At 49.8% G+C, this 17496-nt stretch overlaps 2 protein-coding genes across 5 annotated transcripts in view; one reads left to right on the plus strand and one right to left on the minus strand.

Annotated features, from left to right (window-relative positions):
* Nek6 (NIMA related kinase 6) overlaps positions 1–12488 on the plus strand; it is a 73636-nt gene extending 61148 nt beyond the window's left edge. For all 4 annotated transcript variants that reach the window (XM_085681275.2, XM_085681276.2, XM_048429191.3 and 1 more), the window contains 3 exons: positions 2199–2293; positions 8081–8194; positions 10630–12488. In XM_085681275.2, coding sequence (XP_085537401.1) covers positions 2199–2293; positions 8081–8194; positions 10630–10740 — 320 coding nt within the window. In that variant the 3' untranslated portion in view covers positions 10741–12488. The remainder of the gene's footprint in view (positions 1–2198; positions 2294–8080; positions 8195–10629) is intronic.
* Positions 12489–13259: 771 nt separating this feature from the next.
* The window catches only part of Psmb7 (proteasome 20S subunit beta 7), a 57340-nt gene continuing 53103 nt past the window's right edge, over positions 13260–17496 (minus strand). Inside the window, exons 7-8 of the mRNA XM_048429193.2 lie at positions 15869–16020; positions 13260–13487 (exon numbers count right to left, since the gene is read on the minus strand). Of these exons, the coding sequence (XP_048285150.1) occupies positions 13376–13487; positions 15869–16020 (264 nt within the window). The 3' untranslated portion in view covers positions 13260–13375. The remainder of the gene's footprint in view (positions 13488–15868; positions 16021–17496) is intronic.

Here is a 17496-nt window from a genome sequence, read left to right on the forward strand (position 1 = left end):
TAAGTTCAGGGTCAGCTTGGGTTGCCTAGTAAGATGCTGTTTCACAAAGCCGCGTGTGTGGCTCAAGGGTCGAGTATTAACATGGGCAGAATCTACATTCCAACCCCCACACTGCAGCAGAAGAAGGTAGTGAAGGGTGCAGGCAGTGAGTTCAAGGACAACCTGTTTTATGTAGAGGGGTCCAGTGAGGTGGAAGAGCAATAGTAAGGAGAGGAAAGCAGCTCTCCTGCCTCTCCTTAGCAGCCCTGGCTCTCCTGAAGGCCGTAGCCAGGACCTGGCGGTTGGCCTTGCTGTGGCTCCCCAGTACAGAAGCACAGTGGAGCAGAGCTCAGAGGTTACTACATGGCAGCTAGAACTGGCTTGGGGAGGACTTAGATGGCACAAGGCCCTGGAACCCCTCACCTGTCTTCAGACAAGTCTGCAGGCATCCTGCAGATCACCCCACCCTAGAGTCCCTCCTGCCTGGGCCTAGAAAATATAAGAGGGACCCAGAACAAGTGGGAAGAACCACAGGGCAGCCTTGCTGGGTACCATCATTCTTGTGTTATGGGTGCCTCCAGCTGTAGCTGGAATCCAATGCTACTTGTCCCTAGGTTTCCACTGCTGATCAAGACCTAAGGATTCTGCCCAGGGTTGGGCTGTGACACCTGTTCACTTCACACCTGGCCACTGGCTTGGTTTTTGTAGTCTCATGATTGGAGTGCACAGGTGTTTATTCTTGATGTCCCACTTGACCTTAAGAGGTCACAGCTGCACATATTAGCTGGCAGTTCTTTTACTGAGAAGCCACCAGCCCCTGATTACAGCCATAGAGCGAGTACAGGATAGGATGTCCAGTTCATGGGGACCATGTCTCAGACCATTGTCTATTGAATAAATGTAGCATTAGACTACAAAGAAGAGGAGTGAAAGATGTGCACGGCCTGTTATGTAACAGACCCATGTCCACATGACTCATGCCGTGGAACAGAGCTGTCCTGCCCAGGGTGTTCAAAGTCACAGGCCAGAATTTATACCCTCTCCGGAGCAAAGCAGAGGTTTTACCCCACTCCATGAAGATCCTACCACCTCCCAATTATGCCATCAGCTGTGGACTGTTAGCATGTAGTCTTTGGGGAGAGGGGTATTTCAGACGCAAACCGTCTTGGTTAAGTGTCGGTCCATGTCAGATAGACCTAGAGGTGGTTTTCTCTGTCCCTCTGCATTTGTTCCTTTCTTCTTGCTGTGATAAGTACCATGGCCAGAAGAAAAGGCCTGTTTTAGCTCACAGTTCTGGAGAGGGAGTCCATATTGGACGAATGTGTCCTCGCAGTGTTATGTCAACTTAGTCAAGCTAGTCATCTGAGAGGAGGGAGTCTCAATTGAGAAAATGCCTCTATAAGATCGTACTGTTGGCAAGCCTGTGGGGTATCTTCTTAACTAGTAATTGGTGTGGAAGGGCCCAGTCCATTGGAGGTAGAGCTATCCCTGGGCTTCTGGTAGTTCTGGGTTCTATAAGAAAGCAGGCTGAGCAGCAAGTCATGGGGAGCAAGGCAGTAAGCAGCACTCCTCCATGGCCTCTGCATCTGCATCAGCTCCTGCCTCCAGCTTCTTGCCCTGACTTCCTTTAGTGATGGTGTGGACGTGGTGTCTCTTCACAGCAGTAGGACAGCAGCAGACAGCCAGAGCAGGAAGCTGAGAGATCATAATGAGCGGAAAGTGGGGTGAGACTGTAAACACTTCCTCCTCAACAGCACCACATTGGGAGCCACAGCCTAACTTGCTGTTCAGCTCTGAACGGTATCTTTGGTGAACTGAAGGGCTTCAGCTGAAGTTGATCATTTTAATGATTTGTCCCCTTTTTGTAAGACTCTTCACCTACCCGAGCCTCAGTTTCCCCTCATGTTGGCTTAGTCAACATGAACAGTAGTTCTTTTCTGTTGAGAGCTTGTTCTGGACTGTTCCAGATACAAACTGTCATCTAAAGGGACCAGTAGCCACTTGCTTTTCTGAAATGAACAGTCATATTGAACCCTGGCTAGGGTGGCTCCCAACCAGTTCTTAAATCTGAGGGATCCTGGGGATCCTCTTAAAGTTCTGTTAACATGGGCAACTATCTCATCTAGCCAAGGAGTGGGCAGGCCGTATCTCCTCTCCCTGAGCTCCTGTTCTTGCCTACTGAGGTCCAGCTCCTCAGTTTGCCCCTTGTTGTGTTGCAGTGGGAACACCATACTACATGTCACCAGAGAGGATCCATGAGAATGGCTACAACTTCAAGTCAGACATCTGGTCCCTAGGATGTCTGCTGTATGAGGTAAGTCTCTCATGTGAAGTTTGGTGTTCCATGGGGGCACAGGAAAGACAGGCTCACCCTACCAGCTTAGGGCAAATACCGGTGCTACACGGATCCAGCTGCAGTTTCAGGACCCTTGGAGACCAGTCCTTCACTCTTCACAGACATGGCCTCAGTAATGTGATCAAGCCATCCTTGCTGGAAGGGTGGTTGGTAGGAAGCTGTACTGTGGGCTCCAAGAAGGGGACAGACCAGTGGGGTATCCCTACTGCTCTTCTCTGGTTTCTTCAGTAGCCATGTTTGTGTATAGTTCATCAGTAGAGGTCCCTCACACGGACTGGGAGTGGGTGTGGAGTCACGCCCAGCTTGGCCCGTGTTTTTTCCTGACCCACCTAACATGTGGGTCTCACTGCAGACCTTACCCCTCCCTAACTGTGGAATGGTGCCAGCCTGGACAAGGAACAGGGCTGCTGAGTCCTAATATGTTCCTATTCATCTAAGATAGCCACAGTGGGGTTCTGGGAATGGGTCCATGGGGAGCACAGGCCACCAAGAGAGGCGAAGTTTGGGCTATGTGATATCTCCATGTTGGTGGCTGCACCTCCCACCAGCCTGCTGGGACCCACTGCTACACTCTCAAGAGTCCACCACCTGTTTGGAGCCCTAATATGCAGAGTGACAAACAGGTAAGGGCTTTGGGATTAGGACTGAAACCCTGTGGGTCTGGCTTGAACTGGTCAACCTAAAAGATCCTCATTATTAAAATGATGGCTGGGAACTGACTGCAACAGCGACACTCAGGAAAGTGTCCAGGCTACACCCAAAGAGACTAATTCCTTGGCTTCCGGGTACTGTCCCATGACTGCTGTGTATGCTGCAGGTACACACTGCCCCATCACTAATCCATGTGGAGGTCTTTGGCAATGGGACTGTGGCTTCCTGGGTTCCAGACAGGCAGTCTGGGGTCAAAATTCTAATCTCTTTATAAGGTGTGGTTCAGTGCCTTTTTGTTTGTTTGTCTTCGAGACAGGGTTTCTCTGTATAGCATTGGTACCTGTCCTGGAACTTGCTCTGTAGTTCCAGGCCTCAAACTCAGAGATCTGCCTGCCTCTGCCTCCTGAGTGCTGGGATTAAAGGTGTGTGCCACCACTGCCAAGCTTAGTGTCTTTCTTTTTGAGCCAGGCACCTGAGATGTGTTAGAGCAGATACAGCCTCTTCCCGGGCAGAGGGATGGGAGATGGAAGCACAGCTACTTAGGTACACCCTAGCTGAAGGGGAGGCGTTTTAAATGCTTGGCTAGAAAAGATGCTCTTGTGGATTGGTTGTGTGGATCACCTCTTAGGGCTAGGTAGCCAAGTGTCATCAGGAAGGCCTGTGGGCAGTTCAGGTCAGGGCAGTCAGCAGTGGGGCAGGCCAAGTCTTTTTGAGACTCTGAGGCCTCAGTTTCAGGAAGAGACTTAACAAAGCACCCTGACTAGGGCCTGGGGTGAGAGTATGACCAGGCCTGTCCGGTGCTGGGGTGAGGGGACAGCTGCTCAGGAACTCCCAAATACTCTCAACCATTGGGCCTCCTAGGGGAGTGATGCAGTGTCTGGCAGGAGCCCAGACTGGGCAAAAGGATCCAAGGTCCAAATCTCAGCAGCAGCAGTCCCCACAGGATATGGTCCATAGTCCTTTCCTTCCTCATCTGCTCCCGAGGTCCCAAGATAGTCTGGCTATCTTTTGGCAAGAAGTGCATGAGGCCAGAAGTGCATGAGGCCCTGTGTTTGAGGCTCAGGCCTCTTGGAGCCCACTGACCAGCTGAGCTGAGCAGCTGGCGTCTGCTGCTAGTTCCTAGAAGCCCAGTAGCTTGACACATTTCCCTTTTTGCTTGGGCCAACGGGAGGTCTCAGCATAGCTCAGCTTGAGTCCTCATGGAGGGAGTCCCCTTTGACCTACTCATGTTACTGTCCCCATCCAGATGGTTTATCCTTTTCTTTCTGTCCTGTGTTGTGTATTTTCAGAAGCTGCTTCCTGTCCCCGTGGAGTCACAGTGTCTCCAAACATACAGTCTGGTTGAGAGGAGAGCCGTGTGCATCCCCTAGGGCCAGTGGAAGGGTAGAGGATGACAGCTGGCTCCCTCTGCTCCTGTCCCCTGCCCAAGCCTTTGTTACCACTCCTCAGAGGCAGAGGCAGCCCACCAAACCTAGGCATGGCTTTTGATGGGTTCCCAGCCAAGCAGTCTGTTCTAAATCCTGACTTGGTGCCTAAACACATACTCAATGAGGTGGCTTCCAGCATGGTGGCAGGACTCTGTTCAGCCATCTGATTAGTTGTTGGCAGTGTTGTGCTGCATGCCTTGTAGCCATGCAGGAGGAAAAGGCAGTGGGAAGCTAAATAAATCAATCAGTTCCTCTGAGGCTATTCGCCCACAAGGACAGAATGGAAGAAGGCCATGGCCACACATTGACTGCCTCAATGGTGAGCCCTCAACAGTGACAGTAGACACTGCTGAAGCTACATGGCTCTGCACCCCTGCAGTGCATGGGCAAAGAAGTGTTTATTTTTCCAGCAGATAAGGAGGGGCCTCATCTGGGCCCAGTGCTGGGTAATTGGCACGAGATGTCCTGTAGCCATGGCTGCCACCTCCCAGAGGCCACCTGTGGTGTCGTCCCATGGTGTCGGGTTAAGAGTTGGGACAAATTCCATCCTCCCACTCACTTAGACCACTGAGGATTCTCATGGTCCCCAGGGAACACATGCCATGTCATCATGACCTGGGGCTCAAAGTAAGCAAGGCCAGAAACAGTCCCCTAGATATCCTTTGTTGAACCAAGCATTGGCTGAGGTTTAGCAGCTGAGGTCAGCTTTCCTGTGGAGGAAATGAAATGAGCAAGAAGCTGAAGGCTGACCTGGTGCCAGCCTCTGGCAGGGGGACCTCAAAGGCCCCACCTAGGACACAGACCCAGCAAGACCATGGGCTGGAAAAAGCTGCTTTGGAATTCTGGCTTGGCCAGTGGAATGGTCTGGAAAGCCTCTCTCAAAGAACCAGATCACATGTCCCCTCTGGCTCACCCTTCACTCCAGGAAGTGCTTGGGAGAAGCCTGTGGCAGACAGCATAGGCGTCTGGGGCCCTTAAGTCACATCCCAGGTTCTTTGAGACACACACACACACACACACACACACACACACACACACACACACACACACACACACAGAGTTCTTACCATTACTGGGTTGTGTCACATCCTTGGACAATCCAGGGAGGGCAAGTCAGGCATGTGACTCACTGTGAAGAGAGCGTGACTCTGGTGGTCTGGAAGTAGCCAGTATCTGTGCCCCCAACAGCAAGTCCTTTTCTCCAATCTGCCAGGAGCTGGCTGGCTGCTGGTTTGAACATATCTTGCTATCCTGGGTAATTGTTATAATTCCCGTATTGCCAGCAGGCCCTCAAGTTCTTTCACAGCCTTATCACAGTGTATCAGAGTGGCAGGCCCAGGGCCTCACTGGGTGCTGAGTAGTTTAGACATGGCTTCTGAGAGAACCTGCAGTTGAGGCTGGAGATGCCCTGGTGGCAGGAAAGCTCACTTGCAGGGCCTGTGCAGAGGTGCTTTCTAGGGTGGTGAGGGGAAGGTGCTGGGGTGGAGAAGGAACAGATAATGACCACCCCTTTCTCCAATTTTCTGGGCCATTTGAACTTCCAAAGGGCCAGGTTTGTGAAAATTCCATCAGATTGGCCTGCTGAAGGGCAGTCAGTCTCTTTCCAGTGGAAGGGTAGAGGATGACAGCTGGCTCCCTCTGCTCCTGTCCCCTGCCCAAGCCTTTGCTACCACTCCTAAGAGGCAGAGGCAGCCCAGTCTTGGTGTGCACCAAACCCAGGCATGGCTTTGATGGATTCCCAGCCAAGCAGGCTGTTCTAAGCCCTGATTTGGTGCCTAAACACATAAGAATCACCGGGTCAGCATTAGCAGGACTGACACCCAACACCTTACAAGCCAGGGCACTCAGCTACTCCCGACTGTGACAGCAAATGTCCTTCTGAAGTCCCTAGTAATTGCTGGCATAGGCTCCCATTTCCATTTCTGGAAGCGCATCACCCATTTTGCAGGCTTTGTGCCAGAACCAGCTCCTGGGTGTGGGTGGGGCCTCTGTATACTTGCCACTCCCTGCCTGCCTGGTACAGCCTTACTGTGAAGTGGGGCTCATGGGCCAGTTGTGTCCCCACGAGGACCCCAAGGTCAATGGTCCCACAAGCCTCCATACTTATCTGCTTGTTTTGCCTAGCCCAGGGTAAAATCCCTGCATCAAACCCTAAACCAATGTCCCCTACTTTTGAGTCATCTGTAGACCCACTGGCCCTTTCTGAAGATGGCAAGCTGTTCTTGGAACCAGGCTGATCCCAGGGGTGAGCAGAGGGTGGGGGCAAGCCTGACAGTCACACACCTTCCCTGGGTTCCCTCCTGAACTAAGCTGGAACTTTGACCCATTCCCCAGACATAAGTCCAGAGGACTCCCCAGGTATGCTAGAACAAAGGCCTCTGCAGCCTGGACCTGGACTGGGTGGGGCCTGATCACCCTACCCAGTGAATGACCCTTCACTAGCAGGAAGGTCTAGGCTGTCTTTCGGCAGAAGGCAACAGGAAGTGAGTGAGAGGAAGAACTTGAATGCCATTATGGGTTTATCAGCAGATGGGGCCCTCAGGTGCCAGGCTAGGCTATCTGTCTGCAGGCCCTCTCTGAGGCTTTCCACAAGTGTCTGTTTGAAGGTCTCAAACAGGTGGGTGGGGAATCTGGCTACTTCAGGAAGAGGGAGGCTTGAACCTTCTCTCCTGGGTGAGAACACACTAGGGCCACTATCCAGCAGTCCTGTCACTCCCCAGTGCCCATCTGCCTGCCTCTCTTTAAGGTGCCCAGGGCGGTGTCTGAACCTTGCCACACCCTGTAGATTGGGGCTTCCAACTTAACAGGGCCAGATAGCCAACTGCAGAGCCCAGCGCCTCTCCACCCTGGAGTGTCCCTCAGAGAAAGGGCACTAGCCTGCAGACAGCAGTGAAGGAAATAATTCCAGCCCCCCGCCTCACATCTGTCCCAAGAGCATTAGCCCTTCACACATGACCTTTCACTGAAGGTATCGTTCAGGCAGACATGTTCCCAAGACTGGTGTTCCCACCACTCTTTAGATATGTCAGTCCGAATCATACCTGACTTGCCTGTAACCCGAGTACCCAGAGTATGAGGCAGGAGGATTACCACAAATTCAAGCCAGCCCGAACCACGAGTCCCAGGACAGCCTGGGATACAAAGTGAGACCTTCAAACAGAAATGGGCAGAGGAAGGAGCTTAGTTGCAAAGTGCTTGCCTTGTGCGCAGAAAGACTCAGCACTCTGAAAAAGCTGTGTGCTGTGCAAGTGTACTGGGGAGGTGGGGACGGGCTGATCTCTGAGATAGCTTGGCATACCACTCATTGACAAGTGTCATGTCAATCCCTGTCTCAAAGAAAAGGTAACACTCTGACTGCCCCCTGTACCACACACACATGTACACAAAAAGAAAGACAACAATGAGAACCTAGGGGGCAATGAACAGCCTAGGGGGCAGAGTCTCCATTCTTGTCAGCCAGTCCTTGGGAGAAGGGGAACTAGTGAGCTGGGGGACATGACCTCAGGACTCAACAGCACTTCCTTATTGCAATCCCAACTCCTTGGGCTCCAGGGAGAAGCCCACAGGACACTCACTGCAGTGGGGACCAACCAGTGGTCCCTCTGGCTTCTGAAATCCTTCAGACCTTGAGGCTGATGGTTGATCCTTTGTGTTCCTTCCCTTGCAGATGGCAGCTCTCCAGAGCCCCTTCTATGGAGATAAGATGAATCTCTTCTCCCTCTGCCAGAAGATTGAGCAGTGTGACTACCCACCTCTCCCAGGGGAACACTACTCTGAGAAGGTGAGCAAGCTGGGGTCCAGATATGATGGTGCTGAAGTGCCTGAGGCTTGTAGGATGCAGCAGCACACAGCTCAGCTAGGACCTAATGCCAGGCTAGGGGCATGATTACCAGGGAGGTGGGAAATGGGCACCCCAGGCTAGCTGGTTGGTCTCTTGCTCCATGTAACGGGCCTGTAACTCTGGAGGTTTTTGACTTTCACATTTTATGCTGGGTGCAGCAACTCTGGACAGTTACTGGTTGTATGAAGGTCATCCTCAGATTCATCATTTTATAGATGGGTTAAATTATATCTTCCTTGTGAGTAAACTATGAGGGGCAACTGACAGGTCTCCTGGCACACTCCTGACAGGTCTGTATGCTTCCTTCACTGCCCTCAGAGGCTTGTTTTCCTCGTCTATAAAATGGAAACAAAACTAGAATCTCCTTCCCGGTTCATGATAAGGATTAAGCATGTGTCATGTTTAGTAGAGCCAAGCCAGCATCTACCACCACCATCAAAAGGAGCTATTAGAAGTAACAACTTCATGTAAATGTTGCTAAACATCATTCATTATGTCCGTTGAGAGTCTAAGATCTTCCCAGGTCCACTCTACAGAACGCAAGGCCACTGCCTCATGATAATGGCCCATAAGTATAACCCTTCCCTCATTATGTTTCTACTAAGGCAGTGTTCTCAACCCAAAGGTTGAGACCCCTTTGGGGGCCAAAGGACCTTTTCACAGGGCCACCTAAGAACACTGGAAAACATATTTACAATTTATAACAGTAGCAAAATTAGTTATGAAATGGCAACAAAAATGTTACAGATGAGAGTCACCATAACATGAGGACCTGTATTAAAGGTCGCAGCATTAGGAAGGTTGAGAGCCACTGCCCTAAGGGACAGCCCGTCATCCGGATAAGCTGAGGTTTTACAAGGAACATTTTCTGCATGCAAGCTCCAAGCCAGCCTCCAAGTCTACTGGCTCTCACCTGTTCAGCAGCCACCCCTGGGATGTGGCAGTCTGGAGTCCTGCTCCTGTGGCTCGAGGAGTTCCCACTAGCCCCTCTGGTGACAGTATCTGTTGTGTTCTGGAGAGCAGGCTGGCAGGAAAGGAAGAACAGATTGCATTCTTCATAAAATTTGTTGTTCCTTTCCTTGTTTAAACTAGAACTTCTGCTCTACAAGACATGTGACTTGGTTCCAATCAGTTCTGTGCTCCTGTGCCAGTCTGCCAGTGGGCACCATACACTCCACTTCAGTTGCAAGGCAGAAATGAAGGCCCCAGAGCCCTGAGCTTATCTCCTTGGGCAGCCATTCTGTCTTACTAGCACATGCCCCCGGCAGGCAGCACCTCAAGATCCTATTACTTAGCACAGAGTGTGTCCCTAAATACACCCCACTTTTAAAGCTTTATCTTAAGGTATCTTGTCATTTTTGTTGTTTCTCCTTACGACTGATAACTGTAGTTATCTACTGATAACTTCTAAGTGGTTGTAGGGCAGACTTCACCTTGACGTGGTTTTTGTATTTTCACCTGATGGGTCAGCCATGGTTCCCTTCCAGAGCAGCTTTAGAAATCACTGCAGATGACCTTGGACACCACCTTCAACTGCTTGTGGACTCCAGCTGTGGAATCACAAAATTCCGGGCAAAGGAGGGAAGCACATACTATATAGTTCTATAGGCCAGTTAAGCCAGCTCAGTGTGGCATTAAGTACAGTACTAGCCCCTAACCTGAGGTGTGTGCTGGAACATTCCTGGGCCTTCCCCAGGCTCTGCCTTCCAGGACCTACCCTCTCTCTATCCACTTTTGCTGGTGACCACAGCATCCCCAGCAGCAGGCACTGAGATGGAAAACTTCGCAGCCTGCCCAGTGTAGCACATTTAAGACCCAGGCTTTTTAAGGTCATTATTTTAATTACCATTAAAATGACTAGCATTCTGGCTATCAGAGCGAGAGGGATCAGAGGCTTAAGGCACCCCTCCCCCACCCTGGCAGGCAAAGCCTTCAGTGTCTGGATAATTAAAAGCGTGTCTTTCATGAGCACAATGAAGAGGCCAGGGGGTGTTCAGACTGCAGCCTTGCTGCATGTTAATGCATTTATTATGATCAATAAGCCCTTTCCTTGAGTTTTCTCTGGTTTGGGCTTTGTGTGACTGACAGCAGACACACATGTGCAGAGTACTCACACTCATGAATCTGCACAAAGGTGTGCACAGCTGGAAAATGATGATTATTTGAGGGTAACAACTCTTAGGGTCTCAAAGCATCACCTTTGGAACTAGACAGGCCTAGGCATGCATGGGCCTGGCCACCCCAAGAGCTGTGTGATCATACCTAATCCTGCAAAGCATTCTTCACTTGAAAGGGGACAACAGTGCCATCTGAGGTGCCATGTGGCAAAACACGTGGATGTAGGTTTAACTAACAGAACTGCTCTTTCCTTGCAGCTTCGGGAACTGGTCAGTATGTGCATCTACCCTGACCCCAACCACCGACCTGACATTGGATACGTGCACCAGGTGGCTAGGCAGATGCATGTCTGGACATCAAGCACCTGAATGCAGCATGCCTCATCGAAGCCATCCACCACTTGTCTTACTTGAGTCCTCTCTCCAAGTGGCACCTGGAAGTTCCCACAGCCAAGACCAGAGGGCTCAGCAGGCTCCCAAAAGTGGCTGCCTCAGCCACTGAGCTGAAAGCAGCTGGGTTATGGTCAAACTCCAAAGTCCTTTCTTTGAACTGTTGCAGACAATCTGAGCTGGGCTATTAGTGGGGAAAGGGGCTTAGGCAGTCACTGAAGCCCCTTGTGCCAACTGCAATGTGAACCTCTGCCTGGTCCCTTCAGACCTGTGCAGGCCCGCAGTGTCAGGAGGCTTGCAGGGAACAGGGTAAGGGTGTAGTGAGCCTTTGCAAAAATGGTCACCAGCAGTTGTTTTAGTTTTTAGTACCTTTCCACACAACCAGGCCGTGTGCTTCATTTACTCTCTTGTAAGGGAAATGGAAATAACGGTTTAGAGTAGAGATTTCCCTAATACCTTCTCTGCATTGTATAACTAGTGAGTGACAGTGAGGAGCATCCAGCATCAGGCATTGAGAGGCATGGCGTCCTGGAATGCTGTGACTCACTGAAGGATAAGTGCACAGCATTATCTACCCATGGGAAGAGAGAAAGAAAAATCCAAGAGCTTTGCCCTCACACAAATTCTGGTTCTGTATCTTCCTAGTGTGAGTTGGGCAAGTTTGTTGGCCTTTCTGAGCCTTCATTTCCTTATCTGCAAAAGGGATTAATGAGGTCATCTATCTTCCAGGTGACTGACAGGGTCTAAAACAAAAGATATTACTTAGGCAAGGCAGCCTAGGTTTGTTACCCCAGCACTTGGGAGGCAGAGGCAGGATGGTCAAGGGGAAGTTTGAGATTGGACTGGACTACATAAGACCCTATCTCAAAAAAAAAAAAAAAAGAGAGAGAGAGAGAGAGAGAGAGAGATGCAAATCAGCAGTGGTAGGTGATCCAAAAATGCAGCCTGTCACTCTTTCAGAAAACTCAAATCCGTGACCATGAGAGTCAAGAATTAAAATACAACTGTATTAAGTGCAGGAAAAGCAGAAATATGTTCATTTACTTTTTGTTCTCAATAGGATTAACTGTGAAGACTAACTTATAAATGTGAATTTAAGGAAACTTAAGTGCTAGAGGAAACAGTCTGAATTATTTTGTTCTACTATGCCAGTGGTTCTCAAACCTCTATATCCAAAAAATATTTACATTATGATTCCTAACAGTAGCAAAATTACAGTTATGAAGCAGCGACAAAATAACTTTATGACTGGGGCCAGCACAACGCAAGGCTCGCAGCTTTAGGAAGGAATAACTGATCTATGCAATACTACAATACTCAAGCAGTACCTGCTTGGTGACAGGCCAGCGGTGCGCGTCTTGTCAGATGTTTAAGTCACTGCCAGGTGAACTTACTACCCAGAGCTCCCAAAAATAGGATCCCTGGCTGGCCACCACCCTCCGCACAGAGCCTGCACTCCAAGGAGGGCCTCTGCTCTTCAGACAAAATGAGAAGAGGGTGACTGCCGAGCGGCTCGGGGGTGGCCCTGACAGCACGTCAGGGTCATGTTGGGCTGCAGACTAAACCCAGCACAACAGCAGCACAACCTCTTGAGGCACCTTTAGCAGCAACTTGCCAGGCCCCAGACGTCCAAGGAATACCAGAATATTTTTAAGTTCCCCAAGTAATTCTGAGAATCATCAGCCAAGCTGCTGCCCTCAATAAATAAACCCATTGTACTCACTCAAGCTGGCTCCAGCAGTTTCCAACAAGGGAAGCAGGCTCCAGTGGAGCACCCCACAGTACGTACTCTGGGGAGGACCAGAATGGCTTTCTCCTGCCCAGCACTGACTCCTGAAAGTTTCTCTGACTCTTGGTAAGCACTGTGTCTGCTCTCAGAGGCACAATTAGCCTCTTAATTTCAGCTGTCCACCCACTGCCCAAACCAAGAGAACCATCTGGCCAATAAAACGGCCTCTGATGTCCAAAGTCTCCACCAATCATCATCCAGAGAGCAGTGCAAAGCTATGTCCTAATTACTATAAACAGCAAACCCCGAGCACTCCTTCGACTGTTACAAGAATGGCCAGAGTGCAGCTCACCAGTTTCACACAGCTGCCTTATTCTGGACCTGAGCATGCACAGTCCAAGAGCTCAAATTAAAGGTGTCTGTGTCGTGTGAAGGGCAGGGTAGGGTACCAGGGGTAAACTTGGAGTCTTGTGCATGCAAAGCAAGCTGTCCACTGGGTCATGCCACAGCCCAAGACTCCCTCACTGCTTTCCACCTGAAATGCAGGCTGCTCGATACTGAATCGCCCTGGTAGGACAGACGCCTGGGGCTGCCTCTAAGTGAAAACGAAGTACACAAGCACAGGCCTGGGTCATATCCACTCACTCGGAGAGCCAAAGGAACCCATTCTGGTTTCATGCCACACCACTGACACACACTGGAATCCAGAACACAGGAGAGTCAGGTCAGCAGAGCCCAGACCCACAGTCCCCATAGTCCAGCACTCAACTGGGTTTTGTCTTTTTTTAATTGAGCCTCACTCGGCAAGCAGTAGCCGAATGTATGTTTTCAGGTGGGGTGGGGTGCATCCCAGTTACTCAAAGAGATAACCACCCCCAGCACCATTCACGAAGTGTCCATGGTCTGGACAGTCTCTTCTAGCACCTCAATCTCCAGAGTGGTGACTTTCTCGGTGAGGACAGCTGTAGTGCCTTTCTCACACCTGTACCGGCCAAACCTGATGAGAGAAACAAAAGCAGTTAGGTCAAGACAGAGACACTGTGCCTAGACAGCAACAGGCTTGACTGGAGTCTTGGCTCTGGGGAACTCCAACTCTGGGGCTTCAGGGAGTCAACTGCCAAATGCTACAAAATGGGGCACTTGAAGGGTATGTGTTAACACTTAAAGAGACAATACAAAAGCACTGGGTTTCCATTTTCCTTCAACACTCCCCCATCCTCAGTACATGCTGGGAAGTATTTGGTCATTTGACTTCAGGCTGTCATTGCCTTAAAACTTACGTCCTTCCATGTAGCAACGTGAGTGGCACAATATGGCCTCTGCCCCACAACTCTAGAAGCACCAGCAACACAACTAACACAGTGCAGACATCACTTCAGAGCACACAAGGCCAACTGTCCCTGCAGGGCAGAGTGGATCACCACCAATACACACCCACCTGACCTGCCTCCTTGGGGCAGGTCTGTGAGCAAAGTGTGTACCCTGATCCACATGTGATCTCCTACCTCTCCAGAATCCCGATGCTGCCAAAATACAGTAGCAACAACAACTTCTCATGTTGGAATGAGTTTCAGTAAGCTAGTATCCAACCAATGGAAGCTGTACCATGATCCTATACTCCTAGGAAATTTTTCCATTCAAACAGGCACTTGGGCAGGGGTGTGGGGGGCAGAAAAAAAGGGTACCTGACGCTCAGGTAGGTAGACTTTAGGAGGAGGTACACTTTTTCAAAACACATTTGTCCTTGTTCCCTTAAGATTTAAAGATATCTCTTGGTATGTACCAGGCTGAGCTACTGGCAGTTAAATGTTGCCTTGAGACCAAAGTCCCAGAAGCTGACTCCTCTGGCCCTTACCCTGTCTTTGGGGGAGTGGACATGAAAGCCCCATACCTTTTGGGTTAGGCTGTCGGCCTTAGCAGCCTGCAGGGCAACAGGCAGGTTCATGGTGGCTATAAGCATGGAACAGCTGGCAAGCCTTTGCCCGTTCTGGGGAGGGTTCCTTATCTAAGCAGCATTCTCGCCGTCATTAGTCCAAAGGAGAGTGGGATTCAGAAGCATGTGAAGATCCTGGTGCTGCCCCAGAGCAGATTACTGCACACCTGCCTGTGCTTAGCCCCTTCCTTGTCACCCTACCAGCCTCCTCGCCACATGGCTAGGTCTAACCCCACCCGAAAGGCTAGGATGGAATCTGCACACATTCTAGGCACGTGTTCTGCCACAAAACCACATCTCTGGCTCCAAACTGCTACCTTTAGCACAAAGGTTCCTTTTGCAACCATGCCTAGTTTTCAAAGATGGCTTTTAGAATTCTCTACCTAGGGAACTGACTATTCTGTCCACAATGAGCAGACCCACTCCCCAGTTCTCTTCCCAAAGGATCAGCATCCTGCAGTGGAACCTGGTCTCCTAAACCACCCCTGTATATTAAAGGCAGCTTCCTTCCTATTTCACTTAAGATCTGAGGAACTGGGATCATACTAGCCTAGCTCTATCATTTCAAATACAGGACCGATACCCATAGCCACCATGCCAACCAGTAGCCATCCCTTAACCCACCCCAGAGCTGTCTGACACTAAGCTTCCATAATGAAGAGAGCAGCCAACAACAAAGAGCTATTGGCACTTTCCTTGTGAATCTAGAGCTACGGATCCTCAGTGGGTGTAGAAGCAAGCCTTGCAGAGGCCTGTGCTACTAACCAGAGCCCAGGCCCAGTTATTGCTCACTGACTTAGATGACCGTGGCTAAACACAGAACTTGGAACCCAGAGTACTCAAGCAGCTGAACACCTATAAGAACTGTCAATCAACGAGCTACAGGTAAATGCAGACACCAGGTCCCAGGCCTTTTGGACCTCGAACATCACCTCACAGCTTGGATCCTTGTTTGCACCACTGAGGTGAAGCACCCATAGAGCACAGGCCACAGGTTCAGTGGCACAACTCCCTTTAGCATGAACAACAGATAATGACCAGGGCCACAATTCAGAGGCTGCTGCCACTGGATTAGAACCTTTAGGATGTCTTGGGCCAGCCTGCATAAAAGTTTGTGGACTGGCAACAATGAAACTCAAACACCTCACAAGATGCTATTCAGGGCTTAAGATGCTGAAGAAAACATGAGGGGAGGGAGGAAAAGAGGAGAGACCTCTATGTCCCAGCTTTCAGCCTGAAGCTCTCTCCTGTCAACACATGGTAGATGAAGACACTTCTCCACACCTGATCACAGCCTGTGACATAAACTAGTAGCCTGGACTCAACAGCTGCTTTAGAGCTCAGGCTTTTCTCAGTGTGGGAAAGAATCCAGAAAACCCAATCCAGATGGCATGAAGATTCCAAAGGTGACAGGACACAAGGAAAATGTCATGCCCTTCACTTACCTGGTCCCCTTCTTGTTGGGCACGGAGTAGGGACGCAGAAAGTCCAGCTTACTCTTACTGATGACACACAGATCAATGTTGCTTCCAGACCCCAAGTCATTAAAGATGCCAGCTGCAATAGCCTCACTCACCAACTTCTTAGCTTCTTCCTCCTGAGAAAGCAAAGAGCAGCCAAGATGATTTGTGTTCATGGAGAATGGTGGCCTGCTTGGAAACACACAGGATCTTCATAGATGCTTTCGTGGGTGCTGTTTAAAATTTCCCTAAAACTACGACGTTTTCAACACCCATTTTTCTTTCTTTTCTTTTTTTGTTTTTCAAGACGGGTTCTCTGTAGTTTTGGAGCCTGTTCTGGAACTCATCTCAAACTCACAGTGATACGCCTGCCTCTGCCTCCCAAGTGCTGAGATTAAAGTTGTGTGCCGCCACTACCTGGTCCTCAACACCCATATTTATTTCAAAAGAGGACTGGCATAAAGCTTTTTAGGTGGTAAGTGGGGGACTGGGCTTTCATCCCTTCATGCCCGAGCCCCTTCCTCATACAGTGTCTTCCATCAAATGCCGTCAGCATCTATCAATTAAAGACTCGGTAAGTTCTTCTGTGCTGCCTTGAAGGAAAATGCCCCCCAAAGGGAATGGCACTATTAGAAGGTGTGGCTTTGTTAGAGGAAGTGTGTCACTGTGGGGGTGGGCTTTGAGGTCTCCTTTGCTCAAGCTAAACTCAGTGTGGTACACACAGTTCACCTGTTGCCTATGTATCAAGATGTAGAACTCTCAGCTCCTTCTCCAGCACACCTGACTGCAAACCACCATGCTTCCCACCATGAAGATAACGGGCTAAACTTCTGAAACTGTAAGGAAGCCTCAATTAAATGTTTGCCTTTATAAAAGTTGCCATGGTCATGGTGTCTCTTCACAGCAACAGAAACCCCAGCTAAGACATCTTTTTATAAGGGCCAGGCAGTATATATTTTAGGTTCCTGGGTATGCTTGTTGTCTGTTATAACCTCGCAATACCGTCACCTAGCACAAAACAGCCAAAGACCATGCATAAACAGGGTGATTATGTGTCCCAATAAAACTTTATTAACAAAAACAGGTGTCAGGCTAGATTTGACTCATGGGCTTAGTTTGCTAAATGATCAAAGTATCTTAACAGTGACTCCAGGAGAGAATCCTCCCACCCATGGTTGGGGGAAGACAAATAAAGGAGAAAGGTGAACAGGCTCAGAAAAACACAAAAACTACTAGCTAACAAAACCACCTTCCTGGTAACATAGAGAAAAAAAAATAGAGAAAAATCAGCACTGTGGGGCTGAGACAAGCTGATACCAAAGAACAGTTGTAGTTCCGGGGAGCCAAACATTAAGACTACTTGTTCCTGAAGAATTTGTCTCTACCCCCATGAACCTACAAGTTCACTAAAGTGACTTGCTGCCTCTCCCCCAAAAAGTTCTTCATTAACGTTTTTAGTCAAGAGAGCCATCATATGCCAAGTAAGACACCGGAGCCACAGAGGTCCCAGAACCTCACCCTCTTGGGATTTTAGAAGTTCACTGGGAGCCTCAGACCCATGCGACTGCTCCAGGGCATGACAAGGGTCAAAGAGTGACAATAATGGCGACCTC

The sequence above is a fragment of the Myodes glareolus genome, chromosome 21 (assembly GCF_982192425.1).
Source record: "Myodes glareolus chromosome 21, mMyoGla1.1, whole genome shotgun sequence".
In the NCBI taxonomy this organism is placed as follows: domain Eukaryota; kingdom Metazoa; phylum Chordata; class Mammalia; order Rodentia; family Cricetidae; genus Myodes; species Myodes glareolus.